Genomic DNA, 17,758 nt, shown 5'->3' on the forward strand with positions numbered 1-17,758 from the left:
GGTTGGGCGGCCGACTTCGGCTCAGGTCACGATCTCACGGTCCGTGAGTTCGAGCCCCGCGTCGGGCTCTGTGCTGACAGCTCAGAGCCTGGAGCCTGTTTTGGATTCTGTGTCTCCCTCTCTCTGACCCTCCCCCATTCATGCTCTGTCTCTCTCTCTATCTCAAAAATAAATAAACGTTAAAAAAAATTAAAAAAAAAATAAATGTTAAAAAAGTTTAAAAGAAGAATATTTTACCACTTCTCTCTCACTCACAGAATAAGTAAACAAAGTCAGTAGGGAGATAGATTTGGAAAACATAATTACTGAATGAGCGGCTTGATTTGTGTATATAGAGCACTTGGGAACCACATTCTCTTCAAGCACACTCAGAGCATTTGTTCAAAGTGACCATATACTGGTTCATAAAGCAGTTTCAACAAATCTCAAAGGACTAAGATAATACAGAATCTGCTTCTGACCACAGTGCGATTAACCTAGAGACTGAAAACAAACAAAACACTGGAAAATCCCTATGTGTTTGGGAATTCAGAAACACACGTTCAAGTAACAAACGGATCCAGGGAATAGTTTATTTATTTATTTTTAAATTTTTCTTAAGGTTTACTTTTGACACAGAGAGAGAGACAGAGCATGAGCAGGGGAGGGGCAGAGAGAGACGGAGACACAGAATCCGAAGCAGGCTCCGGGCTCCGAGCTGTCGGCACAGAGCCCGACGCGGGGCTCGAACTTACGGACGCGAGATCATGCCCTGAGCTGAAGTCGGACACTCAACCGACTGAGCCACCCAGGCGCTGCCCCCCCACCCAAGGAAGAGTTTAGATAGGAATTGAGAATAACAAGAATAAAAATAAAAACATAAAAAATAACAAGAATACTGTAGCCCCAAACCGTGGGGCACGGGGAAAGCAGCACATCGAAGGCATTTGTAGTCTTTTTTTTTTTTTTAATTTTTTTTTAACGTTTATTTATTTTTTTGAGACAGAGAGAAACAGAGCATGAACAGGGGAGGGTCAGAGAGAGGGAGACACAGAATCTGAAACAGGCTCCAGGCTCTGAGCGGTCAGCACAGAGCCCGACACGGGGCTCGAACTCACGGACCGTGAGATCATGACCTGAGCCGAAGTCGGCCGCTTAACCGACTGAGCCACCCAGGCACCGCAGCATTTGTAGTCTTATATGCATATCTTAGAAAAAGAAACAAAGTGGAAAGTTAATGGAATAAACACCCATCTCAGGAGGTTCGGTGAGAAGCCGGCTGTCGAGAGGCAGGGGTAGACCAGACAGGAGGGCAGTGGTTAGTGAGCGGGCTCAGCTTCTCCACCTCCTCCAACCTGATAGAAAGGGCGAAGGAAAGGCCTCAGGCTCAGGCCTGCAGGTGGAGAGAAGGAATGAAGGGTTGAAGAGAGTAGGAGGTAACGGAAACCAAGGGCTTACCGGGAAAGTGTGGGATTTCTAGCAGCTCGGAGGGCCCTGCCGAGGCCGGGGACCACGGATCTTCCTCCGCACCCAGGTGTAGGCAAGAATTCACCTTGGGGGTGCCGTGTCACCAAGCAGGTGTGCTTAAGGACAAGGACGTTGAAGACACCACGGTGGCAAGAGAGTGACTTTCTTGTCGGATTGCAGAATTCACGCGAGAGGACAGCAGGGCAGAGGGCAGGAGCACGAACACCCAGGCACCCCTGTTCTTAGAACTTTGAATTGATTTTTAAATGGACTCCTTTCAACATTTTAGGAAAGTAATCACATTTTACGTAAATAATGAAAGCTTGCCTTTAAAAAGTGTACTCTAGGGGCGCCTGGGTGGCGCAGTCGGTTAAGCGTCCGACTTCAGCCAGGTCACGATCTCGCGGTCCGTGAGTTCGAGCCCCGCGTCAGGCTCTGGGCTGATGGCTCGGAGCCTGGAGCCTGTTTCCGATTCTGTGTCTCCCTCTCTCTCTGCCCCTCCCCCGTTCATGCTCTGTCTCTCTCTGTCCCAAAAATAAAAATAAAAAAACGTTGAAAAAAAAATTAAAAAAAAATAAATAAATAAAAAATAAATAAAAAGTGTACTCTAGGGGCGCCTGGATGGCTCAGTTGGTTAAGCACCTGACTTTGGTTTGATCATTGTTTGGCATGATCCTGTGGTTCGCGGGTTTGAGCCCCGCGGCAGGCTCTGTGCTGACAGCTGGGAGCCTGGAGGCTGCTTCGGATTCTGTGTCTCCCCCTCTCTCTGCCCCCCCACCCCCCCTTATGCTCAGTCTCTCAAAAATAAATAAACGTTAGAAAAATTGTTTTAATTTAAAAAAAAAAAGTGTTTTCTATTGACTCACTAAATTCTACTCTTGAAACCCACGCTACACTATATGCTAACTAACTTGATTTAAATTTTTAAAAATGTAAAAAAAAATTTTTTTTTAATGTATTCTATTTATTGCTTTTCTGTCAGTCCTTTGACTAGAACAATGTTCACTAAGAGCTGGAGAAGAGTTGTCTTTATAGGGACATCTCTAGTTTTTTTTTTAATTTTAGTCAATAAGTAAGATTGGGATAATAGTTTGAAATAATTTTTTTTTTTAATTTTTTTTCAACGTTTTTTATTTATTTTTGGGACAGAGAGAGACAGAGCATGAACGGGGGAGGGGCAAAGGAGAGGGAGACACAGAATCGGAAACAGGCTCCAGGCTCCGAGCCATCAGCCCAGAGCCTGACGCGGGGCTCGAACTCACGGACCGTGAGATCGTGACCTGGCTGAAGTCAGACGCTTAACCGACTGCGCCACCCAGGCGCCCCTGAAATAATTATTCTTTATCGTCTTGAGTAAATATTCGTTTATTCCTAGTTTGCTAAGAATGTTTATCAAACCATGTTAGCCACTTTTTACTAAATTGTAATAGGCATTCCTGTCATCTCCTCCCCATGATCAAGATTCTTGATCAAGATTTTTAACGATGATCTCATCACAATTTTGGAAATCAGGATACACAAGGTACGTTGTTTGCATAAGTTGGAGGTAAACGTTTAAAACCAATTTTTTTTTTTTTCAACGTTTATTTTTTATTTTTGGGACAGAGAGAGACAGAGCATGAACGGGGGAGGGGCAGAGAGAGAGGGAGACACAGAATCTGAAACAGGCTCCAGGCTCTGAGCCATCAGCCCAGAGCCTGACGCGGGGCTCGAACTCATGGACCGTGAGATCGTGACCTGGCTGAAGTCGGACGCTTAACCGACTGCGCCACCCAGGCGCCCCAAAACCAATTTTTTTTAAAATCAACTGTTTCTGATGAGAGTCCCTGCTTGAGCTCAAAGTCCCTCCACCCTGGATTTTTCATTTCTTGGACTCTGAGCCATGCTCCCTGCCTGAGTCCCTGGGATATGAACAACTCCAGTAACGCGCAGCCCTTGTCCGTGAAGGCAGCAGGGGGATCTGTAGCTGCCGTTGAGGGAGAGGCTGGTAGCAGCCCCTCCTCAGACCGGCTCAGAACTTTGCAGTGGGGTGGAGTACAGTAGAACCTTGGTTTGCCAGCATAGCTCCTTCTGGAAACATGCTTGTCATCCAAAGCACTCGTATATCAAAGCGAATTTCAAGAACCGTTGGCTCAGGTGTAATCATGTGACGTTCGGCATCACATATTACTCGTGTTGCAAGACATCGCTCGTTTATCAAGTGAAAATTTATTGGAAATGTTTCTGTGTCTTGCAGGACGCTCGCAGAACAAGTTGCTCCAAGGACAGAGGGCAGAGGCTGAGTTCCCCGGGGGGTCTAGCTCACAGGTCAAGCGGAGGTCACGTCCTCTAGATGACCTTTCTCAACGGTAGTCTTTTTTTGTCCAGTTGGCTTCTCTTAGCATAATGCTCTTACTTTTTTTGTTTTAACGGTAGTCTTTTTTTGTCCAGTTGGCTTCTCTTAGCATAATGCTCTTACTTTTTTTGTTTTTAATGTTTATTATTTTTGCGACACAGAACACAAGTGGAGGAGGGACAGAGAGGGAGGGAGATACAGAATCCAAAGCACACTCCAGGCTCTGAGCCGTCAGCACAGAGCCTGACGCGGGGCTCAAACTCACGAACCACAAGATCACGACCTGAGTCGAAGTTGGATGCTAAACCGACTCAGTCACCCAGGTGCCCCTAAAACCTTTTGAATAATTCTACTAAACTAACTAAACATGTGTTCAAGTTAAAAACATACTTTTTAAGAAATTAAAATTTAAAAAAACCTCAGCGTAAATCCATTGAAGCCTCGTTTCATAATCTTTAAGACGTTTTTTCCAGTTAGCCTTGGTAAATGACTGAAAAACAAATTAATATCTCTGAACATTATGAGTGTCAGGTCAAAAACATCAATCCAATAGTGCATACATAATTATATTTCTATCCTCATCAATTATCCATTTTTATTCTAAAATTTCTCAAATTTTAATTCCTTAATTTTCTATTTAGAGAGTAAAAAAAAAAAAAACCCTTCGATTAATAATGACAACAAAGGGTTGAGCATGAAGGGAAATATTGCCCTTGGTTGTTTTTTTTTTTTTTTCCTGAAGAATAGTGGTTCAGAATTTGCTAAGTTGGTCTTCATGGAGACTTTCTTGAACAGAACTACCATGAGTAATGATAAAACTGAGGCACAGAGAGTCTAAGCTTTCTGCTTGCTGTCACTCAGTGAAAAAGTGGAGCTGGGATTTGAAGCCAGGCAGGGTGACTCCACCCTGCCTTCTACAGGTGGAATCTAGCAGGACTATATTCAAGCAATAACGTTCATTCAACAACTAGGAGGACTGGGCTCTGAGTGTATTATTAGCTATTTCTGCATAGAAAGCACCTGATATGATCTGTGCCCTAAAACAAAAAACTGAGGATTTAAGTATGCCCTTCTCTGCCATGAGTAGCTGTGCACGGACCCTGCTTTACTCCCCAGAGTACTCCACAGAAGCAGGTGCGCAGTTCCCAGAGCTGTGCTCGATGGACACTAGGTTCCAGGTGACCCCAATCCACTGAAAAGGGGCTAGGTTCCCCCATGAGAGAATGAATTTCCCTGTATTCGGGGCCATCTTGTCAAGATAGTTCCATTGTTGTCTGAAAACCATTCTCCAGTAATACCTTAGACTGGGGGCTCACAAATATTTTCTGTAAAGGACTAGGCAGTAAATATTTCAGGCGTTGTGAGCTATTCGGTTTCTGCTGCAATTATCCAGCAGTGCAAAAGCAGGGAGAGGACACATAACAAAAAGGTACAACTGTGTACCAATAAAGCTTTATTTACAAAAGCACACAGAGCTAGACTGCCCTAGACTATAAGCTCCTTGAGAAGGAGGCTTGTGTCTCTACCTTTGTAATTTCAGCCCTAGCAATAAAAATTGTCCCGATTTTACCGAAGAGGAGATTAAAAGAGTCACAGATGTTGATTTTTGAGGAAGACAGGCATAGAGCTACATACAGTTGGTTATTTGGCTATATTTTCTCTCGTGAAGTCAACATAGATACTGCCCTTCTCACGTTAGATCGGAGCTAGTTGCGAAAATTAAAGCCAACACAAAGCAAAAGCATCTTGTCCTCACGAACTCTCCCAACTGGCCTGGCTCTCAGCAAACTTGTCTTTGCAGAGTGAGTTCTACACAACTTGAAGCTAGGAGGCTGCATTGGAGATGGGAGTGATGCAGTCTCAAAACTACATTTCAGGTAATCCCAGAGCTCAAGCAGGCGTCTGATTTTGCACGCCCTCAGTTTTCCCCGTCTGGTTCAGTTTCCTAATCGAGGACCCCAGGACAGGTTTCAAAACAGCCTGAGAATAAAGCCTTTTGTTTATTCTCGCTGAGATCATCCTTCACAGACAGGCTTTCTTTAGATTTGAGGGGACCTGATAAAGAGTGTTACACAGATTGGGATTCAGCCACAACCAGTAATGTGCAAAGACTGCTTCCGAGTGAGGTCAAGTCCTATTCACTTTCCTTTACACTCCATTTTGCCCCATTGTGATCCCGCGTCTTACAATTGCAGAACATTTTGTGAGTCTCAGTTTCTGCATCTGTAAAATGGGAAAACAGTGCTTGTCGGAAACTTAAGTCAATGAACTTGCAGGTAAATCACTGAACCAAGCCGGGGTCTTGGCACGTTGTAAGCGCTCAAAGCACAGTAGCCACCATCCCCACTCTTCGTTACTATTTGGACCCTCCAGCGCCCATCACCAGGGGCTGGACCAAGTATGAGGGAGGAGGGCAGAGCTGCGGGTCACCCCTAGGGCTCGGGGCCCTGCGTGTCGTCGGGGTACGTCCGAGCGTCCCTTGCCCCGACCCAGCACCCACGGCCGGGCTGCCGAGGGTAAGCACCACCACTTCCGCCGGCCACCCGTCCGAAATAGCCGCTTCCAGCCGCTTCCGGCTGCGAGCACTGCGGAGCCCGAGCCGCCCCGCGGTGGGCGGGGTCTACGAGCAGCCACGCCCCTGGCTTCCGGCTCACTTCCGGCTGCGCCTGGCACCACCCGGCCGCTCAGGGCTCCTGCCGAGACTGCCCCGCCCTCCCGGGCCCGCCTCTAGTGACGTCAGTTCCGGGGCGGTCCGGGCGGGGCCCGAGCTAGGGCTGCTGCCCCGAGCAGTCCTGGCTCGCGGGCGCTGCTCCGCTGCCGGCCACGTCTCCACGCCGGGCCGCGGGCACTTCCCCGCCGTCCGACGGCCGCCCGGCCGCCGCAGGCCTGCCGCGCCGGGTAAGGGGCCCGCGCCTCCGTCCGGGGAGCTGTTGTCACGGCTCCCTGGACCGGCTTGCGCCTGGGAGAGGGAGGTGGGGGCAGGAGGAGGCTTGAATCGGGGCACGCGAGGCAGGAGGGTGACAGAGAAAAGATCAGTGGGGGCACAGGGGCAAGACGAGAGGACTGGAGGTGAGGAATAGCGGAGAAGAAGGAACGGAAGGAGCCCGTTGGGGACCGAGACTCAGAATGGGCACGGATGCGGGTCCGAGAGGCTGGAGGGAGGAGGAGGGCTGCAGGGAGCAGGGGGATCCCAAATCGGAGAAGAGGCCCGGGTAGTTCGAGTTCGGGAGCGGAGGATGGGAGAGTTGGAACACTCCTGTATGTTCAGAGAACTCAAAGGTCTTCCCGGGGCAAGGCTGGGCCGCAGGAGGTGTTGCCCTCAAAGAAAGAGTTGGCCTTTTAGGTGACCCAGGCCCTCTACCTGGGAGGGGGTTGTGCATTTCCATCTGCTTGCCTGCCTGCCTCCCCCATGTGAGCCTGGTGGCTGCTTTCTGTGAGCCGTCAACTATCCGGCTGATAGGAGGGATCAGCATCCACATGGCTTGCCATAAGACATAAACATCGTGCTTAGAAATCTGCCTATGCCAACGTGCAGTTATTTTTACCCCCTGGAGGAAGCATCTCTGAAATTTCAATAAAATCGGTGAGGAAAGTATTTAAAATATGGGTTCCCACTTATATGCCGGACTTGCCTAGCGGACAAAGGAATGTCAAATTAGCCCACACCGCCGACAAAAATTAGCCTGTGATCCAGCGTTTAGCCGTGATACCAAAGCTTACAGAAACCTGGAAGCAAGCATTGTGATTAAGATGATACCCACTTCTGCAGGTTTCCATCTGCCACGCAGACACATCCGTTAGACCACAGGGCACTGTCTATATACACAAAACCACAAACCTGTGTTCCTTGGGTTCTGAGACCAAAGTTCAGCCAGGTGACGTGTCAGGATTAGGTATCTGTAGTTTGCCCTATATTTGCTGCAGCATTTCCTGCTCCTTGGTATATACAGCTTCTCCAGCTTGGAGTGGGGGCCCAGGTCACGTGGCTGCTGATAAATATCACGAGTGATGGAATGTGGGGGTAACACTGCCCAGTCCCTTACTGAGCCTAAGGATTACTTGTGCCGGATATTGGGAACCTGACTAAGACCAGAAAAAGGAGTTCAGCAGTTTGGAGTCTGAGTCCATGTAACTTGTACGCAGCGCTCAGCATATGATAAACAGCTTCATAAAAGAGTTTAAAAAAAAAAAAATCAAGCCAAGGTTGGGAGCACAAGAATTCAGAGACAGGGCGTATTGGGAGGCATCACGAGATCGTGGACCAGAAAAGGATCAGGAAATCGACACCTATGGCCACAGCCTGGGGGTGCCTTTCTAACGGGAGTGTTTCCTCTCTCAAGGGGTGCTGCCCCTTCCCTGCAGCACTTGCGGGGAGCTGATCGCTGAGAAAGAGGAAGTCCCGGCACCAGCCTAACACCTGTCTTTCCCTCTTCAGGCCTTCCGCTTAATAATAACTTCATTCTTGTTTATTCTCTTATTGCTGCAGGGGTCTCTTTCCTTTCCATCTATCGTAGTCTGAGACCTTGGGCGACCCAGTCTCCCTGCACCGTAAGAATAACTGGCCCGACCCTCGTTTAAGGCTTACTGAAGCCTTTGCGGGACAGACTATCATTTTAAATCTTGTTAATGGTTTGTCCATTGTGAGTCACCTTATAAAGATGAGCGCAGGTCCCCACACACAGATCGTGACATTGAGAATATGCTGTTGGAAAGTGGAGGCAGGACCATTCCAGAGAGATGAAGTCACGACCCAACGAGGGCTTATTCTTGACTCCAGTACAGCAGCCAATTCCCATTTCTGTGGGAGTGATCACCAGCCCCTCTGGCTGGGAGTGAATAAGCGCTGATGGTATCCCGTAGAAGTTTCCTGAGAAACTTGTGGTGTTTCCTGACATGGCCTTAGAAAAACGTTCCATATGTGCACCCACCTTTGTGTTTGTAACTGTGCGTGTGATCGTACACGTATCCACATGTGGCAGCATGCGTGCACGTGTGTGCCTGTGGGTGTGTGCGGCTGGGTATGCACGTGGCTGTGTGCACACACGAGGGTGCGTGTGGCTGTGTGTGTGCACTTGTGAGCGTTCGTAGTAGGGAGTGGGCCCGTGGGGGTCCTCACGCGTCACCACCTACTAATATCTGCCACTCTAGGAGGTGATGAGCTGTTTCTTAATCTCCTGAGTCTATATTAAATATTCACCAATGAGATGATTTCCATTTGTGCTGTTAATATCTCTGCATTACCACTGTACTCCTGATTCTTCTAAAGTTTGGAAGATGTAGTTCCTGATATGTAAATCACGGAGTTTCTCTAAATTATTAAAATCTGTATGTGAAACTGTTCAGTAGGATTACTCTGTGCCTTTCTGCCTAATAGTTCAAAGTACTTGAAGAAAATCAGGCATTGGTTCCTTTGGTTGGAGCCTTTCAGAAATGTTTTCCAAAAGCGATACATGCTGGTGTTAAGAAAAAAAAAAGACATATATATGCAGTAGAAAATGAGAATCACCAGGAAATTCATTCCCCTGGCATAACCACTTTATTAATGTTCCAGTGTAAATCTCTCTAGACCCCTTAACAAACGTCTTTTTTAAATAAAAATAGCATCAGAGCGCCTGGGGGGCTCAGTCGGTTAAGAGGCCGACTTTGGCTCAGGTCATGATCTCATAGTTCATGGGTTTGAGCCCCACATCAGGCTGTGTGCTGACAGCTCAGAGCCTGGAGCCTGCTTCGGATTCTGTGTCTCCCACTCTCTCTGCCCCTCTCCTGCTTGCACTCTCTCTTCTTCAAAAATAAATAAACATTAAAAAAAATTTTAAGGGGCACCTGGGTGGCTCAGTGGGTTAAGCATCCGACTTCAGCTCAGGTCATGAGCTCACAGTTTGTGGGTTCGAGCCCCGCATCAGGCTCTGTGCTGACAGGTCAGAGCCTGGAGCCTGCTTCAGATTCTGTGTCTCCCTCTCTCTCTATCCTTCCCCTGCTTGCACTCTGTCTCTCTCCCTCTCTCAAAAATAAATAAATAAAAATAGCATCATGGTGACCTGCTTTTTTCATTTAATGATACATGCTGCACATATTCCTATGTCAATAAATAGAAAGTTGTATCTTTTTTAAGATTTTATTTTTTAAGCAATCTCTACACCCAGCGTGGGGCTTGAACTCACAACCCCGAGATCAAGAGCCGCACGCTTCACCAACTGAGCCAGCCAGGCCCCCCGAAAGTAGTATATTTTGAACAGCCACCATAGTATTTGATATGCGGATGGGACCAAATCTGACGTAAGCGTTCCAGTTGTTTTGCTGTCATAAATAACACTGCGATGAACATCTGTTTAGATCTCCATCTTTAAACACCCATCCAGTGGCTTCCTTTGAAGAAATTCTAGCAGTAGAAAGTGCTACATCAGAAGTCCTGACATTGAGGCACCTGAGTGGCTCGGACGGTTAAGCATCCCACTTCGGCTCAGGTCACGATCTCACGGTTCATGGGTTCGAGCCCCACATTGGGCTCTGTGCTGACAGCTCGGAGCCCGGAGCCTGCTTCGGATTCTGTGTCTCCCTCTCTCTCTGCTCCTCCCCCATTCATGCTTTGTCTCTGTCTCTCAAAAATGAATACGTGTTAAAAAAAATTTTTTTTAAAGTCCTGACATTGAAAGTTCTGTCACACACTGTCATTTTCCCAGTATAATCTATTTAACGCTATTTCAGTGTCCCCTTCCTCCCTGGGTTTTCCCCCTGTGCTTCTCCTAAGGAGTGTTTACTGTTTTTCCAACCCTAGATGCGTCTGCTAGCAGAGTGGGGCACCTGCCCATGTCGCCCATGTGCCCCAGAGCATGCCATGGCCTGGGGGTGTGCCTCCTCGCTGCTCTCGCGCCCCGCACAGCCAGACCTCGGCCGGCGAGCGCACGGTGCCAAGCCCGCAGCTCTCCACGGAGGAAGATGGCCCAGCCCGGGAGCACGCCCTGAGCGGCTGCCTCTAGTGAGTGTCCACGGCCCTGCCCGCAGGGCCACCTGCCTGGTGTCGGGACGGCGAGCCCGGAGGGGGCCCCGAGAGGGCTTTACCACGGAGTGGGAAAAGGAAGAGAGCAAAAGGGAAAGACAGCGAAGCCCCGAGGGGGGCCTGTTCGCAGGTGCGTCACCGTCAGAGGGCCCGCCTTCTGAGGTAGCCCACGAGGGGGGTCCGGGAGCAGGGGTGGACAGGAGGGCCTGGGAGCACGTGGTCCTCTGTGGCCCTCTCCTGTTCTTGTGACCCAGATGCCAGATACCACAGGAGGTTTTCTCTTGGCCTTGGGTCAGAATAGCAAAATGCTTGGGGGAACCCCTCTTTGGGGGGGGGTGCTGCCCCTCCCCGATGCCGGGGGTGGAGGAGGAGCCCGCTCACAGCAGGGGCCCTGGGAGGAGCCGCCTGGAGGCTGTCCCCAGACCGGGAGCAAGACTGTCCCGTCTGTTCTGCGTGAGGAACCAAAAGAGAAGGAGGAAATCTGTTTCGGTACAGCGGATCAGTCCCTCCCTCCCTTAGCTGGATTATCAGCCCTGAAGTTCACTGAAACGCTAGTGTAGGGTTGTTGGCAGACTTTGGCCCGCGGGCGAAGTCTGCCGGCTGCCTGTTCTTGTGCATAAAGTTTTATCGGGACGCAGCCGCGCCCGGCGTTTACTCAGGGTCCACAGCTGCCCTTGTGCTACAGCAGCAGACTTGAGTCTCTGAGACAGAGCCCGCGTGGCCCGCAAAATCTAAAACATTTGCCATCCGGCTCTTTACTGACAAAGTTTGCCGAGCCTGCCCTAGAGATCGGTAGCGAGGGGGACAACAGAACATTCAGGAAGCCCCGGTCACAGCACCCCACCGCAGCAGACCCCCGACCCAGGCCTCACACAGGGAGCGTGCTGGACTCAGCAGTGGGAGATTTCAGATGCATTCAGTAGACGTAACTGGCCAAAGAAAGAGCCATTTAAATACATTTATTTAGCGAGAGCCCAGCTGCGTGGCCTCAGCTCATGGGGGAGTGTGAGTTCTTTGTTCCCGAAACCTTCCAGTTTCAATTCTTGCCTCTCATGATGTTGTGATTTTCGTCTGATTCTTCTCTCCCCACCCTACCCCCACTTGTTTCTGTCAGAACAAAGAATGCCTTTTGCATTCTAGAAAACAGATGCAAATCTGTGGTTTGTAGGGCTAAGTCCTCTCAACCTGGGAGCTACCAGGAGCCCTCATGGACAGTTTTGGATGGAGGGTGCAACTTGAAGCTAGAAGAAAGCTGGGGACTCTCGCAAAGGGGTGAGAAGCATCGAGGAATGAGCCAGCCTTCCCGAAGAGTTTGTCCTCGACAGACTTTCCCAGTCACGGGGCGGTTTCACAACAGTCTCCCAGATCACGGGAGGCAGAAAGCCACCCTGTGGCCACACACCCCTTCGTGGCGCACAGGGGCCGTGTTGCGTAGCCCCCGGGAAGGCTAGAAGTGCTTGCTGGGGCAGAATGATGCCCGGCGCTGGGTCACAACCTGCAGGGATTTCACAAGCCCAGCGTGGGTGGGGCCATCGGGGAGAGGCAGCAGGGCCAGACTTTGAAGGCCACCTTGGCCATGGTAGTGAACTTCGGGGTTATCCGGGGATATTATGGAGTTTAAGCAGTGGAGGCAGGGTCACCTTTGTGGGTTACAAGGATCTCTCTGGAAGCTGTGGGGTGGCAGCGAATCGGGGCCAGGATAGAGACGCTGAAGGGGATTCATCCGTGACTCAGGGCCAGTGGGAGGACAGTGAGCCTGCCCCGCTCCCCAGGGGCCAGCCTGGTTGTGGGGCCACGGAGCACAGTGAGTAGCATCCGTGCTGGGTGAGTTGTTGATCAGGGCGTTTTCACATGACCCAAGGGCTGCCTTCCGGGACGTTCTGTCGCGGCTCAAGAACGTCATGGTGAGGGCCAGTGGAAAGACCAAAGGCCTTGGGTGTCTTCGGGCAGGACTGATTTTGGAGGTGCCCTCAGGAGCCCCAGGCTCATTGTCCGCCCTGCAGCTCCCAGCATGCCTGGGTCCTGTTTGCCCCGTGTCCAGATCAAGTGTTCAGTCATGGGACCAACCTCAGGCCTGCCGGGGCTCCCCTGCAAATCCCAACTGCCCGGTGGTAGCCTGCCAATCTCTGGGCTGATCCTAGGTCTCTTGGCTTCTGGCCTTGCTGCTCCCACTCACCTCCCCTGCCCCTGCCCCTTCCCTACCACGTGGATCCCATCCGTCTTTCAGAACATGGCCCACGTGTCCCTTTCCCAGAAGCCTTCCCTGGCCACGCCCCTCCCCCCAGCAGAACTCCGGGCCTCCACACAGAGGACCAGCCTCCAACTTACATGTCAAGGCCTTCCCGTGTGCCATCACCTGCCTGCTTCCCAGCACTGAATCACACCTCTGCTTTTTACTTGCAGTGACCTCTTTTCTGTGTCTCCTACTGTATGGCGGGCTCCCTGAAGGAAAGAGTTGTCCGGCTTTCATCTTTTTGTTCTAAGTGCACTGCTCGGCACATGAGCGGGCACTCAGAAGATTGGATGAATGGATGAGTGGATGGATGATGGAGAGATGGAGTGGCTGGTGAATGGGTTGATGGATGGATGGATGGATGCGGTAGTAGGTAGACAGACAGGTGGATGGATGTTGGCTGGATAGACTGATGGATGGGTGGGTGGATAATAGATGGATGAACGAATGACACATGATGGTTAGATAGACGAATGGGTGATGGCTGGCTGGCTAGCTAAATGATATCTCCCGTGTGAAGGGTGTGGTCAGCCATCGTGGGGTGCACAGAAGTGTGTTGGGGCTGATATGTGACCTTGGCCAATCTTGGTGATTGACAGGCCTTGGCCCTGTGAGCATGGTCAGGTCTTGACCCTCTGGCTACTCCTCTTTCACACCAGGAACTCTGGGTGGGAGAACGGGCACTTGGGAGGTTGAGACACAGAGTGAAGTTGGGTCAAGGAGTGCTTTGAGCCTGTCAAATACAGGCACCGGGCGGATCACTAGACCACCATGGTTGAGACGCATCTCAGGCTCCCTGGGTGCCAGGCCCTGGTGGGAAGACTCGGCTCAGTTTGCGGACCTTCCAGAACCCTCCATGGCAGGCACAGACCCATGCCCCCTGTCCCAGGTGAGGCTGTGCGTTACTGACCAGACGCCTTCTTTCTTGACCACAGATCCTTCAGCCCGGCAGCAGGGAATTGTTAGCAGCCTGAGGAGTGGCCAGCTGGGAACCTCAGGGACCGCCCAGCCTTGCTCCTGGCTCACCCACAAGATGTGGACAGCCCTTGTGCTCGTTTGGATTTCCTCCTTGTCCTTATCTGAAAGCAAAGCTCCATCCCAGGATCTATGTAAGTGAGAAAGCCGTGTGATTGCTAGTCAGGCCTGCAGTGGTCCCAAAGCACCCTGAGCCCAAGGGACGTGTGCAAGCCTAGGCCAGCGAGTCAGGAGCCCCGGGGCCACCCAGGTGCTAGGCCGGGGAGGGCCGTCAGGCCAAGCTTCTCTGGGGCCAGCTTGAGTAGAAAGCCTCCAGGGGACTGACCTCTGAGCCCTGAGAGGGTCGTCTGCTTGGCCCTGCAAAATTTCTCCTGTAAACCTGATCCTGTCACTGAGGAATTCGTCTGTTCATACATCAAATATTTCATTACACTCCTGCTCCGTGCGAGGCACCGTTCATCTCCAGGAATTCCTGCCGCAAATCCTTTCATAAAGCCAAGAATTCTTTCACGGTGTGACCATCCGGGCCGTGGTTTGTCTGCTTTGTAAACCTGGGTGTGTGTTTGATGCGTTTTGTTAATGGTCAATCACGCCTCTGAGGTGAGACTTTCACTCTGTCTGATGTTTCGGAATTGGATCAGAGAGGGAAGCTCTTAGGCCTTCGATGGGCTCAGGGTTCAGAGGGAAGGGAGTTTTCACGTCAGAGTGGCGAGCGCCTCTCCGGTGGGCGGCAGGCTCGATGTGTGCGGGAGGAGATGGGAGGGGAACGTGCTCCCACGTCCCCTCCTTTATTTCGCTGCACTGTGGGGTCAGCCCCCACCGGCCAGGCCAGTGGGCCAGAAATTAAGACGCTCCCTGATGGGGCGCCTGGGGGGGCTCAGTTGGTTGAGCGTCCGGCTTCAGCTCAGGTCACGATCTCGCGGTTCGTGAGTTCGAGCCCCGCATGGGGCTCTGTGCTGACGGCTCGGAGCCTGGAGCCTGCTTCGGATTCGGTGTCTCCCTCTCTCTCTGCCCCTCCCCTGCTCATGCTCTGTCTCTCTCTGTCTCAAAAATAAATAAAAACATTTAAAAAAATTAAAAAAAAAAAAAAAAAAAAAGACGCTCCCTGAATAATCCACCTGCCCAGGATGGAAAGTGACTGTATCTTTTTCTCCCTTTTCTGACTTTAAGGGCACCTAGTCTTTAGCCAGACAGCTAATTCATCCAAGAATGCCTCGGTGACGGCGGCTGTAAGAGTCCTTAATGACACGTCTGGAACGATGACCGTGCTGACGCCTCCTGTCACACTGACCACAGGGACTCTGGGGGCCGACCCCAGCTCTCCTGCAGTCACAGCAGGGAGCACATTCAGGACAGACACAGCTGGCCCGGCAGCCTCCGGGGGACCCTCACCAGCTTCGGCGGCGTCGACACGGCGGACCCCGTCCTCCGCGACCGCTCCCGGCACAGCCCCCGCGCCGACCCCGAGTGTCAGCCCGCTGCCAAGAACGACGGCGCCCGCGACGTCGGCCACCGTTGCTCGGACCACAGCTGGCACCACAGCGAATGCCAGCGCCCCGACAGGCACGCGCGGCCCCCCCGTAGCCAGCCCCGCGCCCCCCGCGAGTCCCCACGCGCTTGACGTGTCCACACGAGGCCCCGCCGTCCGGGCGTCGACGGCCCGGCCCGGGACTGGCACGACAAGTGGGCCCACGCCCACCCTCGCCGACACAACCCCAGAGCCCACCCGCCCATCCACGGCTCCCGTGGCTCCCGTGTCCACCACAGCAGTGACCGCCACCGAGGCCCAGGCCCGGGAGCCGGCGGCCAGCACGCCGCCGGCGCCGGCCCCTGACTCCGCCCCCACCCCCAAGGTGGAGGCCACGGCCCCCACGACGCGGCCAGGCCCCGCGCCGTCCACCCAGGGAGCTGCGGGCCCAAACACGCCCCGGACGCCGGAGCAGGTGCGGCCCGAAACCCCTCCTGGTACCGCGTCCACCTCCCCGACACCCGCGAGCTCGGGGGGCTCCCAGGTGCCAGCCTCGGCCCCGTGCCCGCTTAGCACGCAGGGCCCGTACCTGGTGGTCACCACCCGGCCCCTTCCCCAGGCCCTGGTGAACAAAAGTTTCCTGCTGGCGGTGCTCTTGCTCGGGGTGACCCTCTTCATCGTAGTCTTGGTTCTGCTGGGCCTGCAAGCCTACGAGAGCTACAGGAAGAAGGAGTACACGCAGGTAGACTATCTGATCAACGGGATGTACGCGGACTCCGAGATGTGAGGGGCCGGGAGGCGGAGCCCGCCCCTCCTCCCGTCTTGCCTCCGAGACCAAATCAAGTGCTTCCAGATTCTTTTGGTGCAATTAGGACGAGTGCCGGACGCTTAAGCATATCTACTTGCTGTCGGACTGACTCCACGAGCCCTCAAGAGTTGCTTTGTTCATATTTATTTTTGTAAACAATCATGTCAACGGAGCGGGCAGTGGCCCCGCCACGGGCAGGCCTGGCAGGGCCCCGGTGGGGATCCTCACCAGAATTAAAGCAACGACTGCTTTCCATTCAGACCTGTGTCTCCCCGTTTGTGGACGTCGTGTCCTGTCCACCGCTGCGCCCGGCCGGGCCGGGGCCGGGGGCGGGGGGTGGGGGGCCTTGCTGGGATGCACCTGGCGGGACTCGTGTTCGTCAACGTCGACTGCACCATCAGCCCGGGGGTCTGCTGTGTCTGTGCTGCTTCCTGGGGCTTCGCTCTGATGCCCGACCCTGCCCCGCGCTCGGTGGGGGGAGCCCCAGCCCATCTCTGGCACCCCGTGGAGACAGAGCCTTTTTCACAGACGCCCCTTTTCTGAACCGTGCCGTGGCGCAAGCTTAGAGCCTCACGTCAAACATACGTGAGCTCCACAGTGTGGCCGGGTCGGCCTGCACCTGCTCGACCCCCAGGGCTCCCAGGGCCCTCTCCCCTGAGCAGGAGGACGTCCCTGGGCTCCCCTGTCCCGCACAGCCCTCAGAGCCAACACTAAGCGCCCGTCGGGCCAGCCACTGCCCTCGTGCCTAATGCGCTAACCCATTTATCCCCCACCTCAACCCCAAGAGAAGCAGCGCGATCCCCATTTTAAAGGTGGGGCCACTGAGGCACGGAGGAGGGGGAGACATACTCACACACCGAGGGCCAGATTCAGGGTGTGACCCAGCGACTCACCTGCCCAGGTTGAGGGTGGCCTCGGGCCTTTCTCGGCCTACCTGCCCAAGACGGTGAGAGCAGTAAAGCTGTGTTCCCAGACCAAGCGTGCAGCTCCTAACTGTGTGACTTGGAGCAAGTGTGGAATATTCTGGAACTCAGCTCCTCCATCTGTGAAATGGGGAGACATAGAATAATCTGTTGTGGGCCCAGGGCTGTGGGGCCTGGCTCTAGTGGGGGAGGGGAGTCAATGCTTGCTTCTAAGTGCTCTGAACCCTAAAGAAGAGACCATTAAAAAAATTTTTTTTTTAATGTTTATTTATTTTTGAGAGAGAGAAAGAGAAAGACAAAGTGTGGGCGGGGGAGGGGCAGAAAGAGAGGGAGACACAGAATCCCAAGCAGGCTCCAGGCTCCGAGCTGTCAGCGCAGAGCCCGACGCGGGGCTCAAACTCACGAACCACGAGATCATGACCTGAGCTGAAGTCGGACGCTCAACCAGCTGAGCCACCCAGGCGCCCCTAAGATTTTATTTTTAAGTGATCTCCACACCCAACGTGGGGCTCGAACATACAACCCCGAGATCGGGAGTCACGTGCTCCACCGACTTGCCCACGTATCCTTACG

The 17,758-nt window shown here is 52.6% G+C and overlaps 1 protein-coding gene across 2 annotated transcripts; it reads left to right on the forward strand.

Moving 5' to 3' along the window:
• The first annotated feature begins 6,518 nt into the window (after positions 1–6,518).
• On the forward strand, positions 6,519–16,523 carry CUNH11orf24 (chromosome unknown C11orf24 homolog). Of its 2 annotated transcripts, XM_019415211.2 has the most exons (4): positions 6,519–6,679; positions 10,557–10,908; positions 13,947–14,120; positions 15,157–16,523. In XM_019415211.2, exons 2-4 carry the CDS (start codon positions 10,557–10,559, stop codon positions 16,239–16,241), a joined length of 1,611 nt encoding a protein of 536 aa, XP_019270756.2. In that variant the 5' UTR covers positions 6,519–6,679; the 3' UTR covers positions 16,242–16,523. The 2 variants fall into 2 exon arrangements, with proteins under 2 accessions (XP_019270756.2, XP_019270757.2); XM_019415212.2 differs by lacking the exon at positions 10,557–10,908.
• Positions 16,524–17,758: the final 1,235 nt, after the last annotated feature.

This window comes from Panthera pardus, unplaced genomic scaffold (genome assembly GCF_024362965.1).
Source record: "Panthera pardus isolate Hobbes unplaced genomic scaffold, ASM2436296v1 HiC_scaffold_12, whole genome shotgun sequence".
Taxonomy (NCBI): domain Eukaryota; kingdom Metazoa; phylum Chordata; class Mammalia; order Carnivora; family Felidae; genus Panthera; species Panthera pardus.